At 37.1% G+C, this 24,726-nt stretch overlaps 1 protein-coding gene and 1 non-coding gene across 3 annotated transcripts in view; both read right to left on the reverse strand.

Moving 5' to 3' along the window:
- The window catches only part of pax3a (paired box 3a), a 31,367-nt gene extending 23,842 nt beyond the window's left edge, over positions 1-7,525 (reverse strand). The window contains exons 1-4 of one of the 2 annotated variants that reach the window (XM_077221765.1): positions 7,160-7,525; positions 5,935-6,170; positions 5,175-5,304; positions 4,754-4,897 (exon numbers count right to left, since the gene is read on the reverse strand). In XM_077221765.1, the coding sequence (XP_077077880.1) occupies positions 4,754-4,897; positions 5,175-5,304; positions 5,935-6,170; positions 7,160-7,244 (595 nt within the window). In that variant the 5' untranslated portion in view covers positions 7,245-7,525. The remainder of the gene's footprint in view (positions 1-4,753; positions 4,898-5,174; positions 5,305-5,934; positions 6,171-7,159) is intronic. The other variant, XM_077221764.1, reaches the window with a different exon arrangement.
- A 17,109-nt stretch (positions 7,526-24,634) lies between these two features.
- Positions 24,635-24,705, reverse strand: trnag-ccc (transfer RNA glycine (anticodon CCC)). Its single transcript has one exon. It is a non-coding gene; the product is annotated as a tRNA-Gly (tRNA).
- Between the last annotated feature and the right edge of the window lie 21 nt (positions 24,706-24,726).

The raw sequence follows: 24,726 nt of genomic DNA on the forward strand, positions 1-24,726 counted from the left end.
TAACCTCGATAAACTCGGAGAGAGAAGGGCGAAGCTTGTTAGGTTTCGAGGAACTGCTGAATAAAAGGCAGATGATTGCTCATCTCCATTCCCGCAGGGCTCCGGAATCATGACTGAGGAACATTCCAGCAGAGAGACAAGAACCCTTGTTTATTGATCGAAGAGGCAGATCTCAAAAGAATGTATAAAATTAGACCCCAACAAGCCAGATATGGGTATAGTTGCCCATCTGTGGTCCAGTTTTAGACAAATACATCTGGCTTCACAGCTCCGAGTACAATTGTGGTTGCGAAAAAAAGAAATCGTCCCAAAAATATCTGTTTGTTATTGTGTGACACAGCTGTCTGTTATTGCCGTGCATATTTTGCTCTCTCTCCTCAATCTCCCCCCTTTTCTTTTGAGCAAGTATCCAGTCAGCAAAGCAGGCAAAAGCCCTATTTTATTTACACAAACAAAGTCCTCCTTGCTTTCTGGGACAAAGGCAGCTGAATCTTTCATGTGTTGTCATTGCTTGATTCTCTCTGTCCTCCTGGCTATTGGCCTGCTGGGAGACAATGAGCCCAGGAGAAAAGCAGCAGATTGTTGGAATGCAGCTCAATGAAACTAATTATTACATGTTGACTGCGTTCACCATGGCACGTCTGAAAGCACTAAGCTCATTCAATTGGCCTCCACGGGACTCCCTTTCAAAAAAACTTGATCCCTTTGACTGTTTGTATTTCTGAGTTTTCTTTTTCGCCTGCCGTGAATGAGAATCTGTGAGAGAGGGGCCGTGGCTCTTTGATGACTTTAGTTACTTTTAATTAGCTAAATGAGGCTCGAGGATTGTCAGTTTTCCCAAAGTTAATGGTATAGGAAAAAGGAGGGGATGTGCTCAGGCAAACACAGCATTGTGGGAGAAGTTTTATCGATTCACTTATGACGCCAGGCACTAGAACCGTCCCTTGGCATTCTTAAAACTGTCTTTGGAACGTTTTAGCTTTCGTTTTGTTAAGTGAAGTCATTATAATATTTTTAACCTAAACAAGAGAGGAGCCCAGACTGATCCAATAATTTTAGGGGGGGGGGATCCAACTTACAGGAATATTATCCAAGGTATAAATTACATTTAAAAATATAATTAGATAGAAAACAGTTATTTTAAATTGTGATAATACTTCTGTTTTTACTGAATTTTGATCAAATAATAGCAGACATATTTCTATAATAAAGAGACTTATTTCAAAATTTAAAAAAGTGTAAAAAATCACGAATTATACAGGACAAAAAATCTAAATGTTTGCTCTGAGCCTCCTGGTCAAACAACTTTCGAGAAACATCTTTTAAAGCGTATGCTCAATCCATGTATTAGTGAGCAATTGTCCTCTACTCTGCCTTTTCCCAGACAAATAAATCTGAAGGGGTCTTTGCTTTGATCTCAAGCCTTTAAGGGGCCCAACAATAGGTTTTGAAGGAGCAGGGGCCCAGATCCAACACACCCCTCTTACCCGACAACTATAGACTCAGCAAACACGTACTTAATCAATATTTGGCTAGAGAACACCCTCTGGATTCTGAAAACACCCTTTAGAGATTTTAACTGAGTACCGAATAGGAAAAAACAACAACTCCCACAAGCAGGGAGGAGAGAGTGAAATACAGCCAGCGCAGAATCAGCCCACTGCAAACAAACGGACGAGAGTGAATGGAGAGAGGAGAAGTTTACAGTGTGTCAATGGAGATCAGGACTCATTGAGTTTTATGATGTAGACACATCTACATGTGAATAAAAGCCAGAGGTGATTGATCCTTCTAGGAAAACAAAAACATTAACGGGGCTTTGAAAAGTCTGTTTTCCTTTCTCCTTTCCCCTTGCGCTTCCTTTCTTTCATTCACTGTTTTGTTCTTTCTTTCTTTTTTTTCCAATGCAGATATAGACATCTAACTAACTGTGTTGCAAGTCCAGGTTTAAATGCATGCAAATACAACACAAAAAGCTGTGAATGCTGTAGCCCTAAAGAGTTTCATGAAAAATAGCTCTGCTATATTGTTAAAAAAAAGTTCTAACAAGATGTTTTGACTTATCACAATGATTTTTGGCAAGTAAAGGTTGGATTAAGTGTCTGCAAATAGCAAAACATACAGTAACAATCACAAACAATCATGCTTAAAAATGCATGTTGGGAGCTTGCAACAAACCCTTATCAAATCAGCAACATTGCTCATATCTGTGATTAAAAAACACTCCATATACCTGATAGCACTTTTTTTGCAGAAGTTTGTTTAACTGGATTAAGTCATTGAAACAATAAAGCAGGACAAATGAACAGTGCATGTTATTGTATACACATTTCAACGTTAAAAAAGCAAATAAGATGTAGTTAGCCTATATCAACTGAGGCAACGCAAAAAGTTTACTTCTCTAGTTTTTCTTAACGCGGCAAGGTTTTTACAGTGCATTAGCAAAGTTGTGCGTTTCAAAAGTTCATATCAATCATCCATCTCCAAACAACAACAACATATCGACAGTCGTTTGTTAAACTAATTATCAACTGATCTGTATTCGTGATGGCGATGCTGGAAAAGAGAGAAGGAAAAGGCCAGATAGGAATGAATGCGCGCCCCGGGCGGAGAGGAAGGGGGCGGGTTTTTGTCCTGAGATGAAAGTGGGGAGGAATAAAGGGCTCGATTTAATCTACTAGAAAAGGTTTTCATTGCAATGACTGAGTATAATGTGCGCCAATTGTAGCGCGGCGCATGACGCGGGGTGAATCCGGCTATAGCGCGCACAGAACTCAGTTTCTCTCTCCACTTGACATCTAGAACAAACTCCACTGCGCAAGAATTTCAGGCCTGTGGGGGTTAGAAAAACGCGCTGCCTGTATCAATTTCCAAGTTAATACATACAATTTCTTCTTCAACTGGGGAAATGGGTTTTGCCTCGAGGCTATCGCCTGTGTGAATGTTAAAGATTTTATGATATTTTGACACGTTGTTTTGACATTTGAGTGTCACTAATTAAGTGTCCATGAAAAAATGCAGTTTGATTGGCTAATTAAGCATATTTAATGAATACTGACTGTGCAAATTTTTCAGCGATTTTTGGAGCGTTATTGTGTCTCACAACACTTAGCAATTTTAGCCGTGTTAACTGTCAACTAGGCCAAGGAGTAGGCTAAAGCATTTTAAACAAGCAAAATTTGAAGCACAACAACGTTTTTATGATAATGTTTGAGTTGCTAATTAAGTTTCCATGAAAAAAATGCAGTTTAAATTCGCTAATTGGACCTATCTAACGAATTACTTTATCTATGTGAACTTTTCAGCAATTTTCGCGGCGTTATCGTGTCTCCCAACACTTATGTTAGCAGTCAACTATCAGTAAAGCATTTGAAACAAGCTACATTTTAAGCAAAAAAAAAAAAAAAAAACGAAAGCGTAATAGCTGAGAACTGATATTAAAAGTGTAGGCTATGTAAGCCTACCTTCTCGTGTGATCTCGTAATCTTGCTTTTATGGTTACTGAAACGATTGTTAAACAGGAAACGAATCAATTTCAGACAGCAACCTATATTTGCTTTGACATCCTTTGTAAGGTTCATATCTATGGAGGTCAGATCAAACTCCCAATTATTTACTTTTCATAAGCTATAAAAAATGTGGCTGTGTTATGTAAAAATAAATAAATAAAAGTCGGGCTATTAAGCGCTTTTACTTTAAACAATTGAACAAGGATTTCTATTTAAATCCAAATATTTAAATGTCAAACGTTATTTATAATGGCCTCGATCTAAAAATTCATAGCATGCTGATCAACAAGTGTTAATTTAATGCTTAAATGTAGGTAAATATTAAAACATACTAAAAATTAACTATAACCTCCAAATGTTGTTGACGTCGTTTTTAGGGTGACCTGATCTAGCTAAAAATGGATGCATTATTCTGGCCTCGAAGTCTATAAAACACTTCTGAGTCGGGACTACGGTCATTCGTGAATAATTCATCTCTCATTGCCTGTCCATAATGTCCTCTCTGCACCTTTTGTTTGACCGTTTTTTCCTCCTTTCTTTCCAAATTTTGAAAAGCTTGGAGTCTTTTGTCAGGACCAAGCTACTGCTAGGCCGAGCTTTGTCCTGGGGAAACTGAAGCGTGAGTCTCATGGACTCTTTCGCTTTTGTTTCCCAAGTTCATCCTCAAGTGTCCGATTGTGCACCGCATGAAGCGTCTTTTAGTGAACGCTATTCTTGGACAAATGTTTGATTTACTGATTCGGCCAGTTTCCCTTCAGGAACGTCTCGTTTTAGGAGGTTAATCTCCGATGCTCCACAATTCAGTTTCAATGAGTTAAGGAAGAGAAAAAACAACAACAACAAAAAATTATAGGCCCACTGAAGGCAATGGTAATTTTTCAAAACAATCTATTGAGCATTTGGTGCCAAAAGATTCAAAAAAAATATTAAAAGTAATATTCATTCGGGAAAAATAAAATCAATAATAAATAGCCTTAATGTGCTTATGACAATCACGCACTTCCAAACCCCTCAGCTTTTTCAGAAAATAAAATAAAATACTGTCTTAACAGAACATAGATAGGCCTATATTAGCATCTAGTAATATAATTATTATAAATATTATATACTTATTATAAATATTATTATTGTTGGTATTAAGAAGAATAAGAAAATGTTTTAGCCTATCTGTAATAAAACTAGTAAACGCTTTGTGCTCATCTCAAATCCGCAAGGAAAAAAAAAGAAAACTCGTCAGAACTTACATCTGTCGCCGAGAATCCCGTCGATGCTGTGCTTGGCTCGTCTTTCGTTTTCCTCGATCTCCCTTTTTTCCACTTCATCATCATCCTCATCTTCATCTCCGTTTCCACCAAATTTACAGCGCAGCATCCGGCTGATGGAGCTCACTGCGGAGAGACATGGAAAGCTTCATGAAATGACATCACACAGTTGCACTTGTTGAATGTATAAACGCCTGAAAATGCGCTGGTATAATGGTAAAGGTAAATTGGTAAATCTAAATCCTTAACACGAGGCATATATACGATTATAGGGCTGTTTTAAAGTCACAAGCCATCTGTGTGTTTTTTTTTTTTTTTTTTTTTTTTTAAGCAACCGGTGTGGTAAAACAATATCTTAAAAACATGAACTAAACTGCAGAGATTGCCAGATAAAGTTCAGTACCTGAGGGCACGTTATTTCGGTCGCAGATTCCATCTTTCAGAAGTTTATCCCGAATCTCCCAGCTGAACATCCCTGGATTTTCTCTCTTGTATTCTTCGATTTTCTTTTCCACATCGGGAGTTGTGTTCTGCTTTTATTACAAAGGTAACACGATAATTTATTTAATTTGTATATCCTTATAGTTTTCTAAAACACTTTTAAAATATCTAGCAACAATTAGAACAAGAATGTATGGATAAAATAATCGGTTATGTAGCCTATTTAGTTTAGTTTTTTTTAAGTTCATAACAGAATATGATGTTTATTTCATTGTTTGGCAGTCATTAAACGAGGGAAAAATATATTGTGTTTTGTAAAACAATTTACAGTAAATTCGCATTGCAGTGTAAAAAAATAGTTTGGCAGACTCATGCCATGCATGGCACACCATTTTACTCTCTAATTCTTTAGGAAATAATCTTGGTTCTTAGAAAGACTCACAGACAAATGAACTTATATAAAGAACATTTTTGGCTAATTAGAACCATACAATATTAAATTTTTTGCTGAACCTACAGGTGAGAACTATTAAATATCTTAGCCGTTATTGTGCATACTAAAAAAAAACTATGGGCACAATCATAAAATACTAAATATTGGGTAGTTCTGAAGTCAATCAAAACACTTTATTTGGAAAACTCCGTGCACAGTCACATGTAAAACTAATGTAATCTGTATAATAAAGTCAATAATACAATTCAGCCCTATACATATGTCCTACCTTGGGTTTACTGCCACCAATAGCACCGGGCCGAATGGATCCGGTCTCCTGGTACCTGCATAAAATTTTGGACACGCATCCGTGCGAGACGCGCAGCTGTCGGGAGATGACGCACGGTCGTATCCCGTGATGGGCCATCTCTACTATCTTGTGGCGGATGTGATTGGGCAGAGGCCGTCCGTTTATGAAGACTCCACCGAGCTGATTCACACGGCCCTGACCTAACGGCGTGGAGACTGCAGCAAGAGGAGGAAAAGTCAGTGACTGACACTGTATTCAACCATTTCCTTGTGCTAAAAGTCAAAATATAATAGGCATGACAGCGGTATGTTCTTTCCTATGATTAGCCTACAAACAACTAGCCTACACAAAAACAATAAAACTTTTTGCGTAATAGCAATAATAACGAATGATAATTATTTATAAATACTACTACTACTAATAAAAAAATTGTTGGCCATTTGACCAACAAAAAAAAGCCAATTAATAACAATAATTAGTGAACTTGTTGCCGGAACACTTAAAGTATTTAAAAAATAGCTATATAACACCTGCAAAGTATATATATATAGGCCTATATATATATATATATATATATATATATATATATATATATATATATATATATATATATATATATATATATATAATATTTTATATAGGCTAAAACAAAGTTTGGAAACACTAATTTTACAGTGTCATTGTTACACATGTAACATGTATAACTATAGTAATAACTATAAATTGTGAATATTTGCAAGCAACTAACCCTAAACCAAACCCTAACCCTATAGTAAGTACATGTTACTTAATATTACTCAGTACTTAAATGTATTATTACAGTGTAACAAAGCCACCTTAAAATAAAGTGTTACCCAAAGTTTTTATACATGTTAGCTAAGTAGGCTATTTCATTAAATTACTAAATTTATATCACTGTACAAAATGTTCGCTATTATGTTGTTTGTTCTTTGTTTTGTTGCAGCTTGAACGTGGTTGAAAAACTGCAATTTTGTAACCTTGACACCACAAAATAATTAAACCCAAGTTTTCAATGTTATTGAGATGAACTTTTTACACTGAAATATCCAATATTAAGGCCTATAAGGTCCTTTTTCTTTCTCCAATCAGAATATTGAAGTGCATCAGATCAAAACAGTTTTATGAAGAATCAACTTTGTGAATGCATCTAAGCCAAGGCTGTGTATAGTAGCTAACACCTTACCCTCCAAGGAATAGCCTCCTCTCGGGTAATTTTGGGGTGGCGTGGGGCGCATCATCCTGGAAATGCCCCCCGCTAATGCGGTCATATCTCCTCTGCACGAAAAGAAACGGGTTCACGAGCCCTTGATAGAAGAAGGGGATTTATCCAAAAGATAAGCACTTAACGTCAATTGTCAGTGGAATGTATAGCTAGTCTTCAGTTGAAAACGGAAAGTCAACTTCAAAAGTCAAAACGTCGCTGACAATCCTCGGAAGTTAATCGCGGATATCCAGGTTTTCTCAAAGCGGTTTGAAAGATAAAATTCTCAGAGCTTCAGTTCCGTTGTTGATGACACACTTGTTGTTGTGAATTGAAATGGTGATCAGTGGCGTTACATTTTATCAGTTGTTGAGTTGTTGGCTCCTTCTACCCATCGAGGACTGTGATTGGTCAAGGAGGGAGGGTCCAAAGATCTGGGAAAGCCTTCTGATTGGTCCAAATCTCGAAACTTTCTTGTGCCATGACCTCGGGAGTTCAAGGGGATGTTTCACTGATAACACCCTCAGACATAAACTGTGATGCTGAGAGCAATCTGGAAGATAACACTGACGTTTACGTAAAATTATTTCATTTCAATAACATTTCGGTTTGTTTAATGCACTGGTTTGGATCAGTGGTTTTCGACCATTCCCAGAAGCCCTCCAAACTCAGACAATTTGGATGCCTTCCTTATCAAAATGATCGTTAATTGAGGCTACACGACCTGAAGTGGAAGGGTCAGATAAGGGGGATATCCAAAATAGTGGGACGAGTTCGGAAGCTTTCAGGAACAAGTTGCACACTTCAGAGTTGCTCCTTGCATTTTGCGTTCTTTTGCCACAACCGTGTTTATCTAGCTATTAGTATTAAACATGAATCCTCTTCAACCCCATCTTTTAAGTTACCCAAAAGCTGCACAGCACAGAGGTATTTATTGTATGCTTGTGGACAGTAGAGTCTCTGCAGAATGAAAGGAGCAGCTTGCGGGGGTCTCAGCAGGGTATGACGCCGAGAGTGCCGTAAAATCTGTCTGTGGAGACGAGTATTGTGAAGAAGCGTTATTTATAACGCAGAGACATTCAATATAGCCATCCATCCCACTCATTCTCTTGCATTACTCTGCATTTCTCTCTCTCACACACACACTCTCTCACTCTCTCCATCTCACATTCAGATGCTCCCCCTCTGTTCCCCGCAGTCACTGAAGTTCCTTTTCTTTGCAGGAGCTCATTGAGAACCTCACGTCAGTCAAACGGGCCCGTTCATTCAGAGTGACCCCTTATCAATCAAACAGAAAAACTATCACACTTTCAACTGTTCAAACAGAAGAACCCACTCCGAGTTAAAAAAAAAAAACTTAGTCCTGTTGCTAAACAAGACTGGGAGAGGTGATATAAAGTCCTGAATCCCATTTCCATCAGACTATTGTGACAAATACGCTGGCTGTTATCTCAGAGACGTCGACAGTTCAATCAGATGGTATAAAGTGCCCCTCTGGTCCTCTGGGATGTAGACATTATCGCATATTTCGCGGCGGCGGCGGATAAGCGCATGTTATTGCGGTCCCAGGTGCTTCATAAACGGATTAGCGCAGCGGCGTGGAGAGCGGAGCCCGGAGCCCGAGCGGTGCGCCACAGGCCAGGCTGCCTCAGAACAAGAGAAGCCCACAGACGCACAACTGACTTTAATTGACATCTGACCGTTTCTGCCGGATTGGCCTGAGGGACAAAACATCAAAAGTGAAGTGAAATCATTGCAATTAATATCGGACATTTCCTATCTATCTATCTATCTATCTATCTATCTATCTATCTATCTATCTATCTATCTATCTATCTATCTATCTATCTATCTATCTATCTAAAAACCCATAAAATCCTATATTAATATTAGTAATTTAATTGGTATTTGTATTATATTTTATTAAATAATTTTAGGTGGAGGAAGAAGGAAAAGGTTGTTTATTGTTGGAGTTGATTTAGACTTTGTAGCCTAAACAAAAACAACAACAAAATGACACGCGTCATTGTTTTTCTTAATTTTTCAAAAAATCAGCCCAGGCAACAATAATAATAATAATCATTAATAATAATAGATAAAATAATACTTTAAACTTCGACAACAGATGGAGAAAAGGACGTTCATTTACGCACTGTTAACACTTCTCCCATTTTTGAAAACTAAGTTGTAAGGTGAACTCATTTAAGTCACACAATAATAAAGTAAAAGTGATGTGTGTTATAGTTGAGCCAATTAACTAGACTGGAATTTGTCTCAGGGAAAGTCACCTAGCGAAAATATCGCAGTAGTTAATATAGGATAGGCCTAAATTAAATACAATATAAAAGTGAAAATGTAACGGTAGCCCACTATAAGAAGAAAACATTACATAAAAAACCTATAATAACTCGTTGTTGCCCTAGTCAGGTTTGTTCAAAGTTAAATAAATCATATTCATAACTTGCTTTCATGACATAAAGCAGTTAATTTAAGAGTAATGCACATTTTCGGTTTCCTGACAAAACACGTTGACAGTAATTTCATTAATACTTTGCATGCTTTGCGTAGTATGAATGCGATGGTATCAGTGTGTGCTGCAAAATGTTAGTATAATATGGCTGTTTTTCAGATTAAAGAAAATCATCCTGTTTACCTTAATGCATTTCCTTAAGTTTTGCATATCGGTAGGCCACTTTTGGCTCAACTGACTGTTTACTAATTGTTTCTTTGTACTTTGGCCCGTGGTTGCTCATGCATTTTAGGCTGCGTGCTTTTGTGTGTGTGTGTGTGTGTGTGTGTGTGTGTGTGTTGGGGGTGGGGGGTGGGGGGGGGGTCTTATTTCATTCTTCAATTATTTGCATTGAATATCTCAGAAAAAGCCAGCTATGAACAAATGTTTAGGGCAAACTTAAGATGTTTTCCCAGCTTACAGTGCAATAAACACTATAATAATGTTTTCAGATTTAAGAATGTCTATTGCACACAACAGGCTCGCGGTAACTCGATATGGTCATAAAGTGAGTGGGGATATATGCGGAATGAGGAGAGAGTCAGTTTGATTATCTTTAAAGGGATACTGGATATCCGTGTCAAATCAATTTTGGAGTGAAAATCCAAGTCAGAAATTTTCTACATCGGTGGAAGAAAAGACATCATAAATAAAGAGGCAAACGCCACACTGGAGAAATGTAAGCGCCCCTGGTTTGGTTTAGACTCTAAAACCAAATAACCCCGGGATGTGTTTCATAGAACTATGGAGAAAAAAAAGTGTCATTATGATTAAACTCAAGAACAATGTTTCAGCTCTGAAGAGAGACTGCAAAAAGAAGTGATGGACTGAAACAGAAGCGAAGTGACTGAAGATATGGTTTGATGTACACGCTCAGCAGTAGGTCATTTCTGTTCATAATTTATCATTTTCATGATTTATAATTCTCTTTCTCGTTTTCAGACTTCAGATGTAATAGGGCCCCTCGCTCCAATCGTAAGAGGGGTTACAGGTTTCCGTATTATATCAACCAACTAAAATTGAAGTTTAATTATTGACGTTTTTAATGTGTAAATAAAAGTGGTGCAAATTCAAGTTACAAAGTAGCCTACAGTAAGTTCATTGCATGTTTTTCATGTCCGCTTTTTAAAATCAAGTAGAAATTAAAAACATTATTATAAACAGGCAACAGGCTTGGAAGAAAGAAAAGAGGTGTAATCGCATAACGATTAAAAATTTTTCCACAGGTATACAGCATGCTAATCTAAAACTTTTTAAAATGCTATATAATTATGGTAACACTTTACATATTATGGTAACATTACTTAATGTATTAACTAACAAGAACAATGAGCAATACTTTTGTTGTTACAGTATTTATTAATCTTTGTTAATGTTATGTAATAAAAACCCAGCGGTTCATTCTTAGTTCATGTTACCTAAAGTAGTTAACTAATGTTAACTAATAAACCTTATTGTAAAGTGTTACCATAATGATTGTGGAGGCAGTTTGTATGATCTCAAAATTGGAAGGCAGGCTAATGACATTTTTATTTTTTTATTTCTTTTGTCACCAACTAGACTATTAAATGATTTTTTTTTTTTTTTAAAAAGCTTGAAAAGTGATCAAAAAAGTGCATCTAATAACCTAGACTTTATTTTGTCATAGCTATTTTGATTTAAAATCATATTTATTGTATTCTTCAACATATGAAGGGCTTGGTGTAGTACTTCACCGCCAGATGAGCGGCGATATGAATATTAATAACACACAGGACACGGAGCTGCTGTTGCTGCTTTACCATCAGTGTATTGTTTGTATACTGTAACAGCTCAAAACTTTCCATTAACTTTCAGATTACAGGCTTCAGAACAAATCTAATATTTTTTGTGTGCCATTTATCATTTCATTTATTTATATATATATATATATATATATATATATATATATATATATATATATATATATATATATGAAATAACAAACACAGCTTATGGAAACAGCTCGAACGTATTTAACTCCCACTGTCGAATGCTTAAGTAAATATTTACCGCTCGAGCTGCTGTGGGAAACACATCGCTCTTACAGTAAAGTGACAAACTACTCAATAATACTTCTCTTCACAATGGACTCTTGCTGCTGTGATGACTTTATTTACCCTGCTCATTAGAATAACTATAAAGGGATGAGCTGTTAGCGGTTTCCTTCTCATGTTAAATGCTTTTGCTCTGGCAGGGTTCAACACGAACAAAAATTGAGATGAGATTTTTTGATTAGTTATTTATTCACTCATTTAGCCGATCACTGAGGCCTTTGCCACTAAATTATGAGGATAGCATTGTTTTCAAAGTACGGACCAATTCATAAAAATAAAAATATCAAGCGATGTTATTATTATTAATAGTATTATTTTCGTCATCATTTCAAGTTAAAATGAAAAACATTTGTTTAAAATATAGAGGCTATTTAAAAATGACTACGTACTGGTTGTATTACTATCGGTTTCTCGCAGTTGAAAATGGCAACTATCTCACCTTTACCCCTTATCAGAGTTTGCTAATGAGTTTAACAGTCTCGACTAATGTCACATTGAGCCACTGTAAACCACGAAGTGTTTGATGGCACTAATTAAACGGTGGTAGTGAATGTAAGTAACTCAAGGCAATACAGTAGCACTGGGATTCAAAGGAAATTAAGAATTTTACATGACACAGGGTAAATAAAGTGGCCCTGTAAGAGACAGAGAGCCTTTGGAAATGAAGCGTTTGTTGTGAGGGCCGCGGGGCACAGTAATGTCTTTACATGATGGCAGGGGGACAGGGAGTTTATTGCCCCCGCGGTGAACCTTGGCCCCGGGGCCAGTGCTTCGGCATTATCGCTCTCAGGTGATCACGGCAACCAGTAGCGCTCCTCTCAACAGGTGGTAAGCCTGAGAGATATGAAGATACAAGCGCTCTGAAAGCCTCTTTGCGTGCGTCCACCGGAGGGCGCATGACGAATAAGAAACGCTCTACAGTGGCAAAGTATTTGACGCTCTGTTGCTATAAATGTAGTAAGCACGCAAAATAAATAAATCTAGTGGCATTGTACTCATCAAGGCCGACTTTGTTTATTCAAAAAAACAGTAAAACAGTCATTTTAAAAGACATGCTTTCTATTTTAACTTTCTTTTAAACTATTTTTTCCTGTGATGCAAAGCTGAATTTTCAGCATCATTACTCCAGTGTAACATGATCTTTCATAAATCATTCTAATATGCCGATTTGCTGCTCAAGAAACATTTCTTATTAGTATCCACGATAAACTGACTTGACGGATCTAAAACTAAGTCAACTGTGACCACTTGGTTTAAACTAATTGCAAACTATGTTAAGGTAAGCGTTAGTGTGTTTGGGGGGGTGGATATCAGCACCTCTGCTGCCGGACAGCTCCAGCGCTCTCGACACGGTAGATTCACACCTCCTGACTGCCACCCTGCACTCACGTGACCGATGATGAGATCGCTCCGTCTGTTCATTTAATCACAATATAGTCTGAGACCTAGCGAGTGAAGCGACGTATTCCATCCAGTAACACTGTACTGTATTTTAAGTGAAAGAAAACAGAGTAGAGGCAAAGAAATTATAATATGTATAATTTAACACACTAATGTCTAACGCTGTCAACACACACGAAAGCCGTTTTCTATAACTATTTTACAATACAGACAAAGTCAACATCGCCACCTTGAGGTATAATAAAGTAACAACGGGTAGGCTATGTTACCGCTTCACAAATGGCAATGGGCCATAGATCTAAATACGAAGGAAAAAAAAAAGTGTGTTATAGGATGTCTATCTTAGACATTTTGTAGCCTATATATTTGCAGAGTAGCCTATATCAACATGTACTGTGATTTCAGGCCTCTGTTATTTACACTGTTTTACATCCCTTAGCTGCTAGCCATGAAGCTGCACATGCATAATGATAGTCATTACTACTATTATACTATTAAACAGGAGCAAGTTCAGGTGAGACCTACAGTGTTATTTTGCAATCTTTGTTATCCATATCTTGAAAGTCAAACAAATAGATTAATAAGTAAACCCTACATAATGCGGACGAAATGTCCCCACAAAGATGGCAATTTCCGAAACCCTTTTGTTCTTGTGGGGAAAAAAAATTGGTCCCCATGAGGAAAACAGCTTATAAATAATCCTAAGTGACGTTTTTTGAAAATGTGAAAATGCAGAAAGTTTTCTGTCATGGGTAGGTTTAGGGGTAGTGTTAGTGTAAGGGGACAGAATATAGTTTGTACAGTATTAAAATCATTATGTCAGTGGAATGTCCCCATACAAAATAAAAACAACGTGTGTGTGTGTTTGTGTGAGTGTGTTTGTGTGTGTTTTCTTTGTGTTTGTGTATGTGTAGTCTTTACTTAATTTCCAAATGACACTAAATAAATAAAAAAGACTGTCTAAATACATTTGTCTTTTCCAGACCAAAATATTCCAGTCAACATTCCCCTCAGTAAGCGCAAATGCATGTTTTTTGTCTTAATGTCTGGACCATATTAGATTCTCAATCTCTGTGTCCTGTGTTTTACCCCAACAGAGCTCCTTCACAAGGGCAGAGAAAGGCGTTGTTTGGGACGATCTGTGTTTTATAGAGAGCCTCAGGCTGGGATGATCTCTCACTGGAAACTTCCCACAAACCCCCAGCTAAACAATGCTTGTCTTTAAACATCTTCTAGAACATATCACAGTTAATTGTAAATGTTGTGCCATACAACTTCATGTCCCAGAGGTTAACATTTGATACAGAACAAAATACAAATTTCCAGTTTTTGTCGTTCTACCAGTAATCATCAAATTTGACATGCGAAAACAGAAGGGTTGATCTCCGCAATCTTCTGTCAGCCTATTGTCTACACACTCACACACAGTCCATTAAGCAGTTCTTGCTCTGGGGTCAATGGAAGGGGGCCGTTTCTGTCAGTACCACAAGTTGTTGTGTGCTTTTCAAATGTCTAATGGATTATATTGATTTAAGCTTAAATTTTGCATGGGGATATACAGCACTTTGACGTGAAATCTGTTTTCAGTGACGATGCATGCAAGTCATTTCCCCATCAGACATTAGCATGTACTTGATAGTGAAAATACACAAAATGACAACAACAAATTAAGTTGTCTGTGTACTGTACACCTCAAAAGGTACAGAAAATATTTAAAGAAAGTAGCCACTTAGCAGAAGCTTTCCTTCCATGCAGATCAGTACTATATAGACACAATCCCCATGGAGCAACCTGGGGTTAAGTGTCTTGCTCAAGGGCGCAGTGCTGATGGGCCGTGACCTGCAACCATCCCACTACAAGCCCTGAGTGTTGGCTGAATGCCACAACAACTGTTTCCTAATGGTGTATCCCAACTCACAGGAAAACGTACATTTTACGAGGTGGTAATTTCACATGAATTGGTATGATGTAAGATGTACCATGATGTAAAAATGTAAGATTTTTAGAATAAGCATGAAGTAGGTCCTCCCCTAACCCCACCCCTAAGCCCTAAACCTATACAAAAACACACAAATAAGATTGTACAAATTAGCCAAAAACTTGCCAAAATGTAAAATAGTTCCGAAGTAAATGAGAAAATAAATTGTCATTTAAAAGTTTGAGGTCAGTATGTTTTTTTCTTCTTTTTTAAAAACGTAAGAGTTTTATTCAGCAAGGATGCATTAAATGGATCAAAAGGGAAAGTAAAGACATTTATAATGATCATTTATAAAATAAATAAATCTTGAAATCTTGAACTCTGAAAATTGAATCCGCAAAAATATTAATCGGCACGACTGTTTTCAACAAGAAATGGGTAACACTTTACAATAAGGTTCATTAGTTAACTACCTTAGTTAACATGAACTAAGAATGAACAATACTTTTACAGCATTTATTAAAGTTAATATTAATTTCAACATTTACTAATACATTATGAAAATCGAAAAGTCGTATTTGTTAACATTAGTTAATGCACTGTGAAGTAACATTAACAAACAACGATCAGCTGGATTTTTATTAACATTAACAAAGATTAATAAAAACTGTAACAAATGTTTTGATACATTAACTAATGTTAACTAATGGACCGTATTGTAAAGTGTTACCAATACGTGTTTATTAAGCAGCAAATCAGCACAGAATTATTTATGAAGGACCATGTAACACTGAGGACTGGAGTAATGATGCTTTGCATCACAGGAATAAATTACATTTTAAAACAGAAAACTTATTTTAAATTGTAACAATATTACACAATATCCGGCTACTATTTTTTACTGTATTTTGATCAAATAAAATGCAGCCATGGTGAGTATAAGATACTTTCAAAAACTTTAAAAAAAGATCTTACCAAACATTTTGAAAGATAGTATATGTATATACCAAAAAGCAAAAAATGTACAATGGCTATATATGGTACAGTGATAGTATCTGACACCATATCACTGCATTTATATACCATGGTATTTCCAATGGTACATGGCCAAAAAAAAATCATATTTTTTTATTTATTTGTTCGACTGGTAGACCATGGCACTAGCAACACCAATGTAATATTGTTTTATTCCAAGGGAAGGCACATAGTGATATAATGTAATTATCCATTTGACCAATATGTACAATCAACCCCATAACCTTGACATTGATACCAGTTGAACAAATAAATGCAAAAGTTTCATGGTAAGTGTCTGCATTAATGCATGTCCTGTCTATACATGCATATACAGAGACAAAGAAAATCATAAAAGAAAAGCTGTTTATAGGCCAGTAGAGATCACTGAATCAAGCAAACAAAACAGGCTATTCTTCATGCATGTGCTAAACTAAACTATAAAACCCTTGGTAATGCCTCTGAATCTTTTATAAAAGCTAACGATCAACAATCCAGGCTTCAAAAGACATTGTCCCATGTCGTCCGAGGGAGTTTAATCAAACAAAGTGTGTTCCTCATGCGTGGACTTTCAGAGAAGATCATCTACATACGCCAACACAAGCCATATCTGTTCTGGGATCATGTCGGTTGACCACAGCGGCCGCTCTCTCCTGGACTGCCCTCTTTTTGTGTTAATAGCCTGCACGCCGCAGCCCTGAAAGAGCCGCCGGAACAAAGCAGGTATTTGTTTCAAGGGAGTGTTGTTTTAGGAAGAGACTTAGCGGTCTCGAGTTAAAGTCGCCCCCTTTCGAGGTCATGCAAAACCCTCCTCTCTCCTCGGCCCGGCCCGGTCATGAATACAGCCACTTCAGTGCCCTCGGAACAAAAGGGCAGGAAGAATGCAGGCGACTAGTGGAGCGGCGAGCCCAATGGGAGGGATGGACAACATGCTGGCTCAGACTGGGAGGAGGCAGTCTGTTTCAGCCAGCCTGCCAGGCTTAGAGTTAAAGATTACCTTTGAAATGTGCACCCCTCCTCTCCTTCTTACACTCCTTCCCTCTCGCCATCGCTCAGACCTGTGGGGTAGGCATGGAGAGCAGTTAGATGAGTCCTGGAGAAGATCCTCTTTGATGACAGAGAAGGATCTTTTTGTTCTCTAATCCTTTGCTGGTCTTAAACATTTTAAGCCCAACTGGACCTCAAAGAGAGGCTGTGCTGAAGCTCGGGGTCTCAATGGAGGCATTCTTCCCCACCCGCACTCGTCCCGAACGCTGAGGAATCTGCCCTTGCGCGTTTCAAACCGCTTGTTCGGTTACAAAGTTCAGAGTTCCTCACAAGCTGGACGTCAACACGCTTGACTTTCACTGCAGGTTACCTCCAACAATAAGAAACAAGTTAAGGCAAGACACCACAGGTGAATGGTGTCACATTTTAACTAGTAGATATCACCATACTTTCTCTGCTGATTAAACACCGTACATTAAGACAATTGTCTTGTTTTACACGTTTTCTCTATGTATGTTTAAATATGAAAATGTACGGAGCCCCTAAAGGGACTTGGTGAAGGGAAAAAATATGAGATGGGAGGAAAAATAATAACTCAATGCTTTTGCGTTCTCTCACAAATGTTTAACCTTTCCCCGAGAATCTTTGAGTTTACTAGCAAAAACCTTTGCATTCACTCCTAAAACTTTTGTGTTCTTCGGGAGCAAAAGCAAAGTTTCTCGGGGGAATGCAAAACATTTGCGGGGGAATGCAAAGCATTGCAAATAATTTTTCCTCTCATCTTATTTTTTTTCTACACCATGTCCTTTAGGGGCTCCATACTTAAGGGACACCGTGGTGGAAAAAACAATAAGTCAATGCTTTTGCGTTCTCTCACAAAGCTTTTACGTTCCCCTGAGAAACTTTACGTTGGCTCTTTTTGTGAGTGAACGCAGAGTTTCCCGGAGAAGCACAAATTATTTGGCAATACTTTTGCGTTCTCAAGCAAATCTTTTGCGTTCCCCCAAGAATCTTTGCGTTTGGTCCCAAAGAATTATATACGCACAGATTATCGAGGAAGCGCAAAACAATTGCGAGATTGTTTTTCCTCCCATCAAATTTTTTTTATCACCGCCATGTCCCTTTAGTAAGGAGCCCCTAAAGTTTGCGTTCACTCGCAAAGAACACAAAAGCTTTGCAAGCAAACGCAAAAGTTTTTGCGAGGGAGCGCAAAGGTTTTGCGCAAAATGCAAAGTTTCTCAGGGGAACGCAAATTATTTGTCAATGCTTCCGTGTTCTCTCGTAAATCTTTTGCGTTTCGCCGAGAAACTTTTCGTTCCCTCGCAAAATGTTTGCTTTACCGTGAGAAACTTTGCATTCGCTCGCAAAGAACCCAAAAGTTTTGCGAGCAAATGCAAAAGTTTTCGTGAGGGAACGCAAAGACTTTTAAGGGCGAACGCTAAATTTCTTAGGGGAACGCAAATGTTTGCGTTCCCCTAAGAAATTTAGCGTTCGCCCTTAAAAGTCTTTGCGTTCCCTCACGAAAACTTTCCCCCAAAACAATGCAAAAGCATTGACTTATTTTTCCTCCCAACTCATATGTTTTTTCCACCAAAATGTCCCTTAAGTACGGAACCCCTAAAAGAAAAAAATTAGATGGGAGGAAAATTTATATGGCAATGCTTTTGCGTTCTCTCCCAAATGTCTTGCGTTCCCCCGAGAAACTTTGCGTTCGCTCGCAAAGAAAAGTTTTGTGAGCAAACGTGAGCGAACACAAAGTTTCACAGGGGAAATTAAAACATTTGTGAGAGAACGTTAAAACATGGCCAAATAACTTTTCCTCCCATTTTACTTTTTTCTTCACCATGTCCCTTTAGGGGCTCCGTACAAACTCACTCCGAATTCAAAATTCTTGTTTCATTTTGCTGACATAAGAGTTAAAGGTTTTTACAGAGGGGATTTTGGATCTCTCTTTTTATCACATAATTCAGAAAATATTGTCAACAGCCAGGAAAACAACAACAAACATTTTCAGTTTTTAGGAGAGAAAAAAAATATTTAAATCAGGCAAATTATAAATGAACAAACTGGAACATTTGGTGTATGTAAGTGCTACTGAATTGTAACTGAAATCAGATGCACATATAAAGCGTAATAAAATAAACATTTGTCTTAGATATTTATTCTGGAGGTTTTCATTCTAGTCTGAAAAAATACATGTTATGGAAGGGCAAAATAACCCCAAATCTCAAAATTTACCAGTGCATGAAAAAAATTGTTTCATTCCTTAATGCGTGAGTGGAGTAACAAGATTTGGGCTTAGGAATGAGTCTTTAATGTTGTTTACCTCATCATAACTGTATGACTCCACTAATATGTCAAGCGGTGATTGTTTTGGCTCTAATTTTAAGGACTCGTGGACAAAAAAAACAGACAAAATGTAAATTGAAACAGAGATCTGAGTCATATCTAGAGACCAGAATATAGACTTGGACCAGTAAGTAACATCCTAACAACCTCTCAGAACACCCTAGCAATGCCTTAGCAACCACGCACAACAACCTAGCAACAAGTTTTGCACATATCTCAAATGTTGTTCAAAAATTTACAAATCTAACCATTTGCATAATCTGATCAACACTACTAAATCAAATTCTAAGTATGAGGTAGTGCTGTCAAACCGATTAATCACATCTAACATAAAAGTTTATTAATGTTTAATATATGTGTACACATACAGTTATGGTCAGAATGAATGGCTCCCCTGGTAAATATGATAAAAAATGGCTGTAAAAAATAAATCTGCATTGTTTATCCTTTTGATCTTTCATTCAAAACATTTGCGAAAATCTAACCTTTTGTTGAGGTAATGAATTGATAGTGGGGGGGTCACATTATGAAATAAATGTTTTTCTCCAAAACACGTTGGCCACAATTATTGGCACCCCTTAGAATTTTTTATGGGTAAAATATCTCTGAAGCATATTCCCATTAATATTTACCTTTTTTTTAGCACACCAGGTTGGCTCGGAAAATGACATTGTCTAGCTATGACTTCTTGTTTCACAGGAGTTTAAATATGAGAAAACACAAAGGCCAAATTCCCTTATTCATCCATCACAATGAGTAAAACCAAACAATATAGTTCTGATGTGCATCAAAAGACTGTTGAGCATCACAAAATAGAAAGTGGCTGTAAGAAAATAGCTAAAGAATTGAGAATCCCCATTTTGACCATCAGGGCAATAATTAAGAATTTCCAATCAATTGAAGATGTTACGAATCTGCCAGGAAGAGAATGTGTGTCTATATTGTCTTAATGGACGGTGAGGATGAAAGTTTGAGTGGCCAAAGACTCTTCAAGGATCACAGATGGAGAATTGCAGAGATTACTTGAGGCTTGGGGTCAGAAAGCCTAAAAAAAAATAAACAAAAAAATTCAAACAACCCCTACATCCCCACATGTTGTTTGGGAGGGTTTCAAGAAAAATCCTCCTCGCTCATTCCAGCAGATTCAGTTGTCAGACATGACTGGATGTTCAAACGGCACAGGGTTCTGTGGTCAGATGAAACTAAAAAATGGGATCTTCCATCAGGACAACGGTCCAAAACAAACATCAAAATCAACACAAAACGTGATACGGAGCACAAATTGAAGCTTATGCCATGCCCGTCCCAGTCCCCTACTGAACTATATAGAAAATGAGTGGGCTGAACTGAAGAAAAGAAGCACCAACATGGACTTGTGAATCTGAAGGATCTGGAGAGATTCTGTATGGAGGAATGGTCCCTGATCTCTTGTCAGGTGTTCTCCAAACTCATCAGGCATTATAGGAGAAAACTCAGAGCTGTTATCTTGGGAAAAGGAGGTTGCACAAAAGTTTTTAATAAAAGGATGCCAATAATTGTGACCAATGTGTTTTGGAGAAATACATTTATTTCATAATGTGATTCCCCATTTATTTATACACAAATTCATTTTAAGCAGACGTTTATAGAATGCAAGGTTTTTATGAATATGTAGAGCATAAATTGAGCCAAGCGTGTCTAAACCTTTGACTGGTACAGTGCACATATCTGACTAATATAAAAACATACATGCACAAACACCTTTGCAAATTGCAAAAAGGATGCCAAATTATGTGAGCAGAAATTTAAACATGATTTCACCAAGTATCCAACATCTTTCACCAACATCTTTGTTGATCCTGGAACAACATTCCAATTAACCAATCAGATTTGAGGGACAAGTTGACAGTTTATGTCAAGTTTAGTTTTACAAACAGGGTTATGTGCTTCTACATCAGTGTTTTTAACCATCATTTCCCTATGGGACTACATTTTTTGGACAAGAATGTTGTTCCAGGATCAACCAAATATGCTGACTCAGGAACGCGTGTAACTCGGCAAAAGCACGGTGACCCCATACAGAACACGCACATGACTGTGGTACAAATTGATAGACACACACCAAAACAAATACAGCTTCAGGCCACTGATGGAGAACAGAAGGTTTGTTCCCGTGTGTCGTCCTGCCAGTAATCGGCACATTTGACACACACATGACATGACAAGATGAAAAGAAAAGATGAAAGAGTTTTTTTTTAATGATTTAATCTGCCCTCTAGCATCACACACACTGACGTCTCAAACTGATGACTTTAAAGAGACCGGTAAGAAAAAATATGCACAATACATGTTATACAATACAGATTTTTTTGTATTCTTTGATGAATAGAAAGTTCAAAAGAAAAGCGTTTTGTAATATAACTTTACTGTCACTTTTAAATCATTTAATACACCCTTGATGAATAAAAATATATATATTTCTGACTGAACCCAAACTTTTTAACGATTTTTTTTTAGCATTTTAAATGTAAAATTATTTAAATTGAATGTAACTGTAAAAGTAACTTAATTTAAAAAAAACATACAAAAAACATTTGCAGCCTCTTACTGCAGCAGCATAGTGGGCTTCCTAACATATTGAGTTGACAAACATGGAGCCACAGGAAGACACAAGAAATGGCATGTGCAAAGCGGAAAGGTCCACTTACATGTGTGCAGGCTTGAGTGTGTGTAATCAGACACCACTGAACATATACGGTGAGAGAACTCAAGGTTAAGTGGCCATGAGAGCTGAAGTGGCTCAGAATACACACAAACATCTACACATACTATAGTGAGTCCTCCCATGGACTTCAGTTGTTCTTAAATTAAACAAATTACCACACATCCATCACCTATATTAGCCTCGCTGTGTTCTTTTTATAGCCTATATTTAATATTTCCGTATATATAGCCTATAGGCTACACATATACAGTATATACACAGACATGTGCCAACATGCCACAAAAGCTCTGAGTTTGCGCTCCCACTACTCATTTTATGCCACATAACATTAAAACTATCTGCTCCTCTTGTGCATAAAAAGCAAATACTTATTATGATTGTGGATTCTGATTTAAAAAAATGTGGCATATTTTAAGCTTTCTATGCAATAGGGCTACACATGCATAGCACTCATCTTAAATATAATTAATGTACAGAAAAAAAATTAGATCTACCAATTGTATAGGCTTTGTGTTTCATTGCACAAAAATATTTTTTGCTCAATATAGCTATTTCTGGTTCTTCCAAGCTCATCTGTAATGAAAAACAACCTGCTTTCCGTGTGGCACATATACAGGACAAATATCCGTATGCCATCATGACTAGATTGTCCAAAAGTCTTTAAACGATTAATTTAAAATACTCGCTCATAAGAGTCTGTCATAAGAATGACTCAATCATAAGAGCTCGTGAATCCGACACACGTGTCGCGCTGTAGGCTGTTTGTTTTTCCGCGGAACTCACGAAAACAACTCAATAGAAAGACGTTTCTTGTCGTTATTTTGCCATACATAGTATTTTCATCTCATCATAATCAAATCAGACTACAAACTCTATTCCACAGCTAAAGTGAAATATAGGCTAGACTATGTTATTTGCCTATCCTCAGAAGTGGAGTAGAATCATCGTTGGTAAACAGTGTTACACAAACTTATAAATATTCAAAACCATTTTACAATGCAGTCGGCTAAATGTAAACGAACACACCTGAAGTTTGTGGATCATATAAAGGCCAACAGGTGCGTTTCCAACCCATGACCAGAAAGTGAGCGAGAGCGACCTCTACTGGCCTCAAATCAATCCATACATGTACAGCAGGAATTAAAACAGTTTAATTCCTGCTGTATATATATATATATATATATATATATCAAATACGATCATCTCGGTGCGAGGGTCCCCTATCCTAAAATTTAAAAAAGGCAGCTATATATTTTCATGTATAAAGAAAGACTAAAGGAATACATTACATTTTATATTATAAATATGCATAAAATTGTATATAGAAAATATTTTTTTGTTTTCTACTCACTACAGCCTATTACTGTGCTGTAGATGTATTAATTATTGAATTTACTTTAATCCGTTTTATTTTATTTAAACAATGTTTTATTTGAATAATTTTATTGTTTAATCTTATTTTTTATTTTTATTATTTTTTTATTTTTACATATTTACCCTGTTTTTCTTTAGTCGTTTTCACTGACCCCCAGCACTCCCTTGCGTCCCCCTGCGGGTCCCCGGACCCTAGTTTGAAACCCCCTGGCTTAAAAGACTTGTCCAAATGATGGTGTTGTGTGCCACCTAAAGGATCTAAGGAGACATTGCTACTTACATTCTAAGTACAAATAAGTAAGCAACTGTGCTTGCAAAATCCTTTGTGATTTCTCACATGAGGAAAGTTTAAGATATTATAATGATATCTGATGGAGGGAGGACAGAGGCATCAATTACTTATTGCAAACTAGGCCTGAATCTGCATAACCTGTTCTATAAATGGGAGCCAAAATCTTGAGAAGATTTGTTGCTACCACATTGAAAAGTTGTGATTTAAACCTATAAAAATAAAAGTTACAACAAATAAATGTTATGATGTAAAATGGTGGGATCCGAGATTTGGACCCCCACAGTGTACAATTTAAAATATACTTGTAAAACAAACACTTTAATTCATTGATTTTCTGTGTGCTGTTGTGTACATAGGCTACTCTTTATATATGTTTTATACAATGCATTGTATGTTTCACTGTTCTGGTTTGATTATGTCTGACAGCCAAACCACTGAAATCCCGCACATACACTTATAAACTATATGCATATTTCACAGTCATCTGTACTGCTGTTCTGTTTTTGTTTATTTGAAAAGTAAGGGGAAAAAAACATAACTTAACCTCTGATTCTGCAAGAAAATATATTATAATTTTTGTTGACTTGTCTTGTGTTGTACTGTGATGTATCATATTATAATAGAGGGTAGACATCTAGAATCCATCTAAAACATTTAACTAGTTCAATATTATGCATGCAGATCCTTTTGGCCTGAAGTTGATCAAGAGAGTCTGTGGCATATTTATAGCTAAATCCTAATGAATACACACAGGCGAGGTAATTAGTGAATGTTTTGTGTTTGTGTGTGTGATTGTTGATGCAACACGAGTCAACTAGTTTCTTCAAAAAGCAGTGCGCCGCCCGGGAATCGAACCCGGGTCGCAAGAATGGGAATCTTGCATGATACCACTACACCAGCGGCGCCTGTTTGAACGCAGGGAAGTC

Source organism: Siphateles boraxobius, unplaced genomic scaffold (assembly GCF_051911475.1).
Source record: "Siphateles boraxobius isolate OS27281-9 unplaced genomic scaffold, OSU_SipBor_1 86, whole genome shotgun sequence".
Classification (NCBI taxonomy): domain Eukaryota; kingdom Metazoa; phylum Chordata; class Actinopteri; order Cypriniformes; family Leuciscidae; genus Siphateles; species Siphateles boraxobius.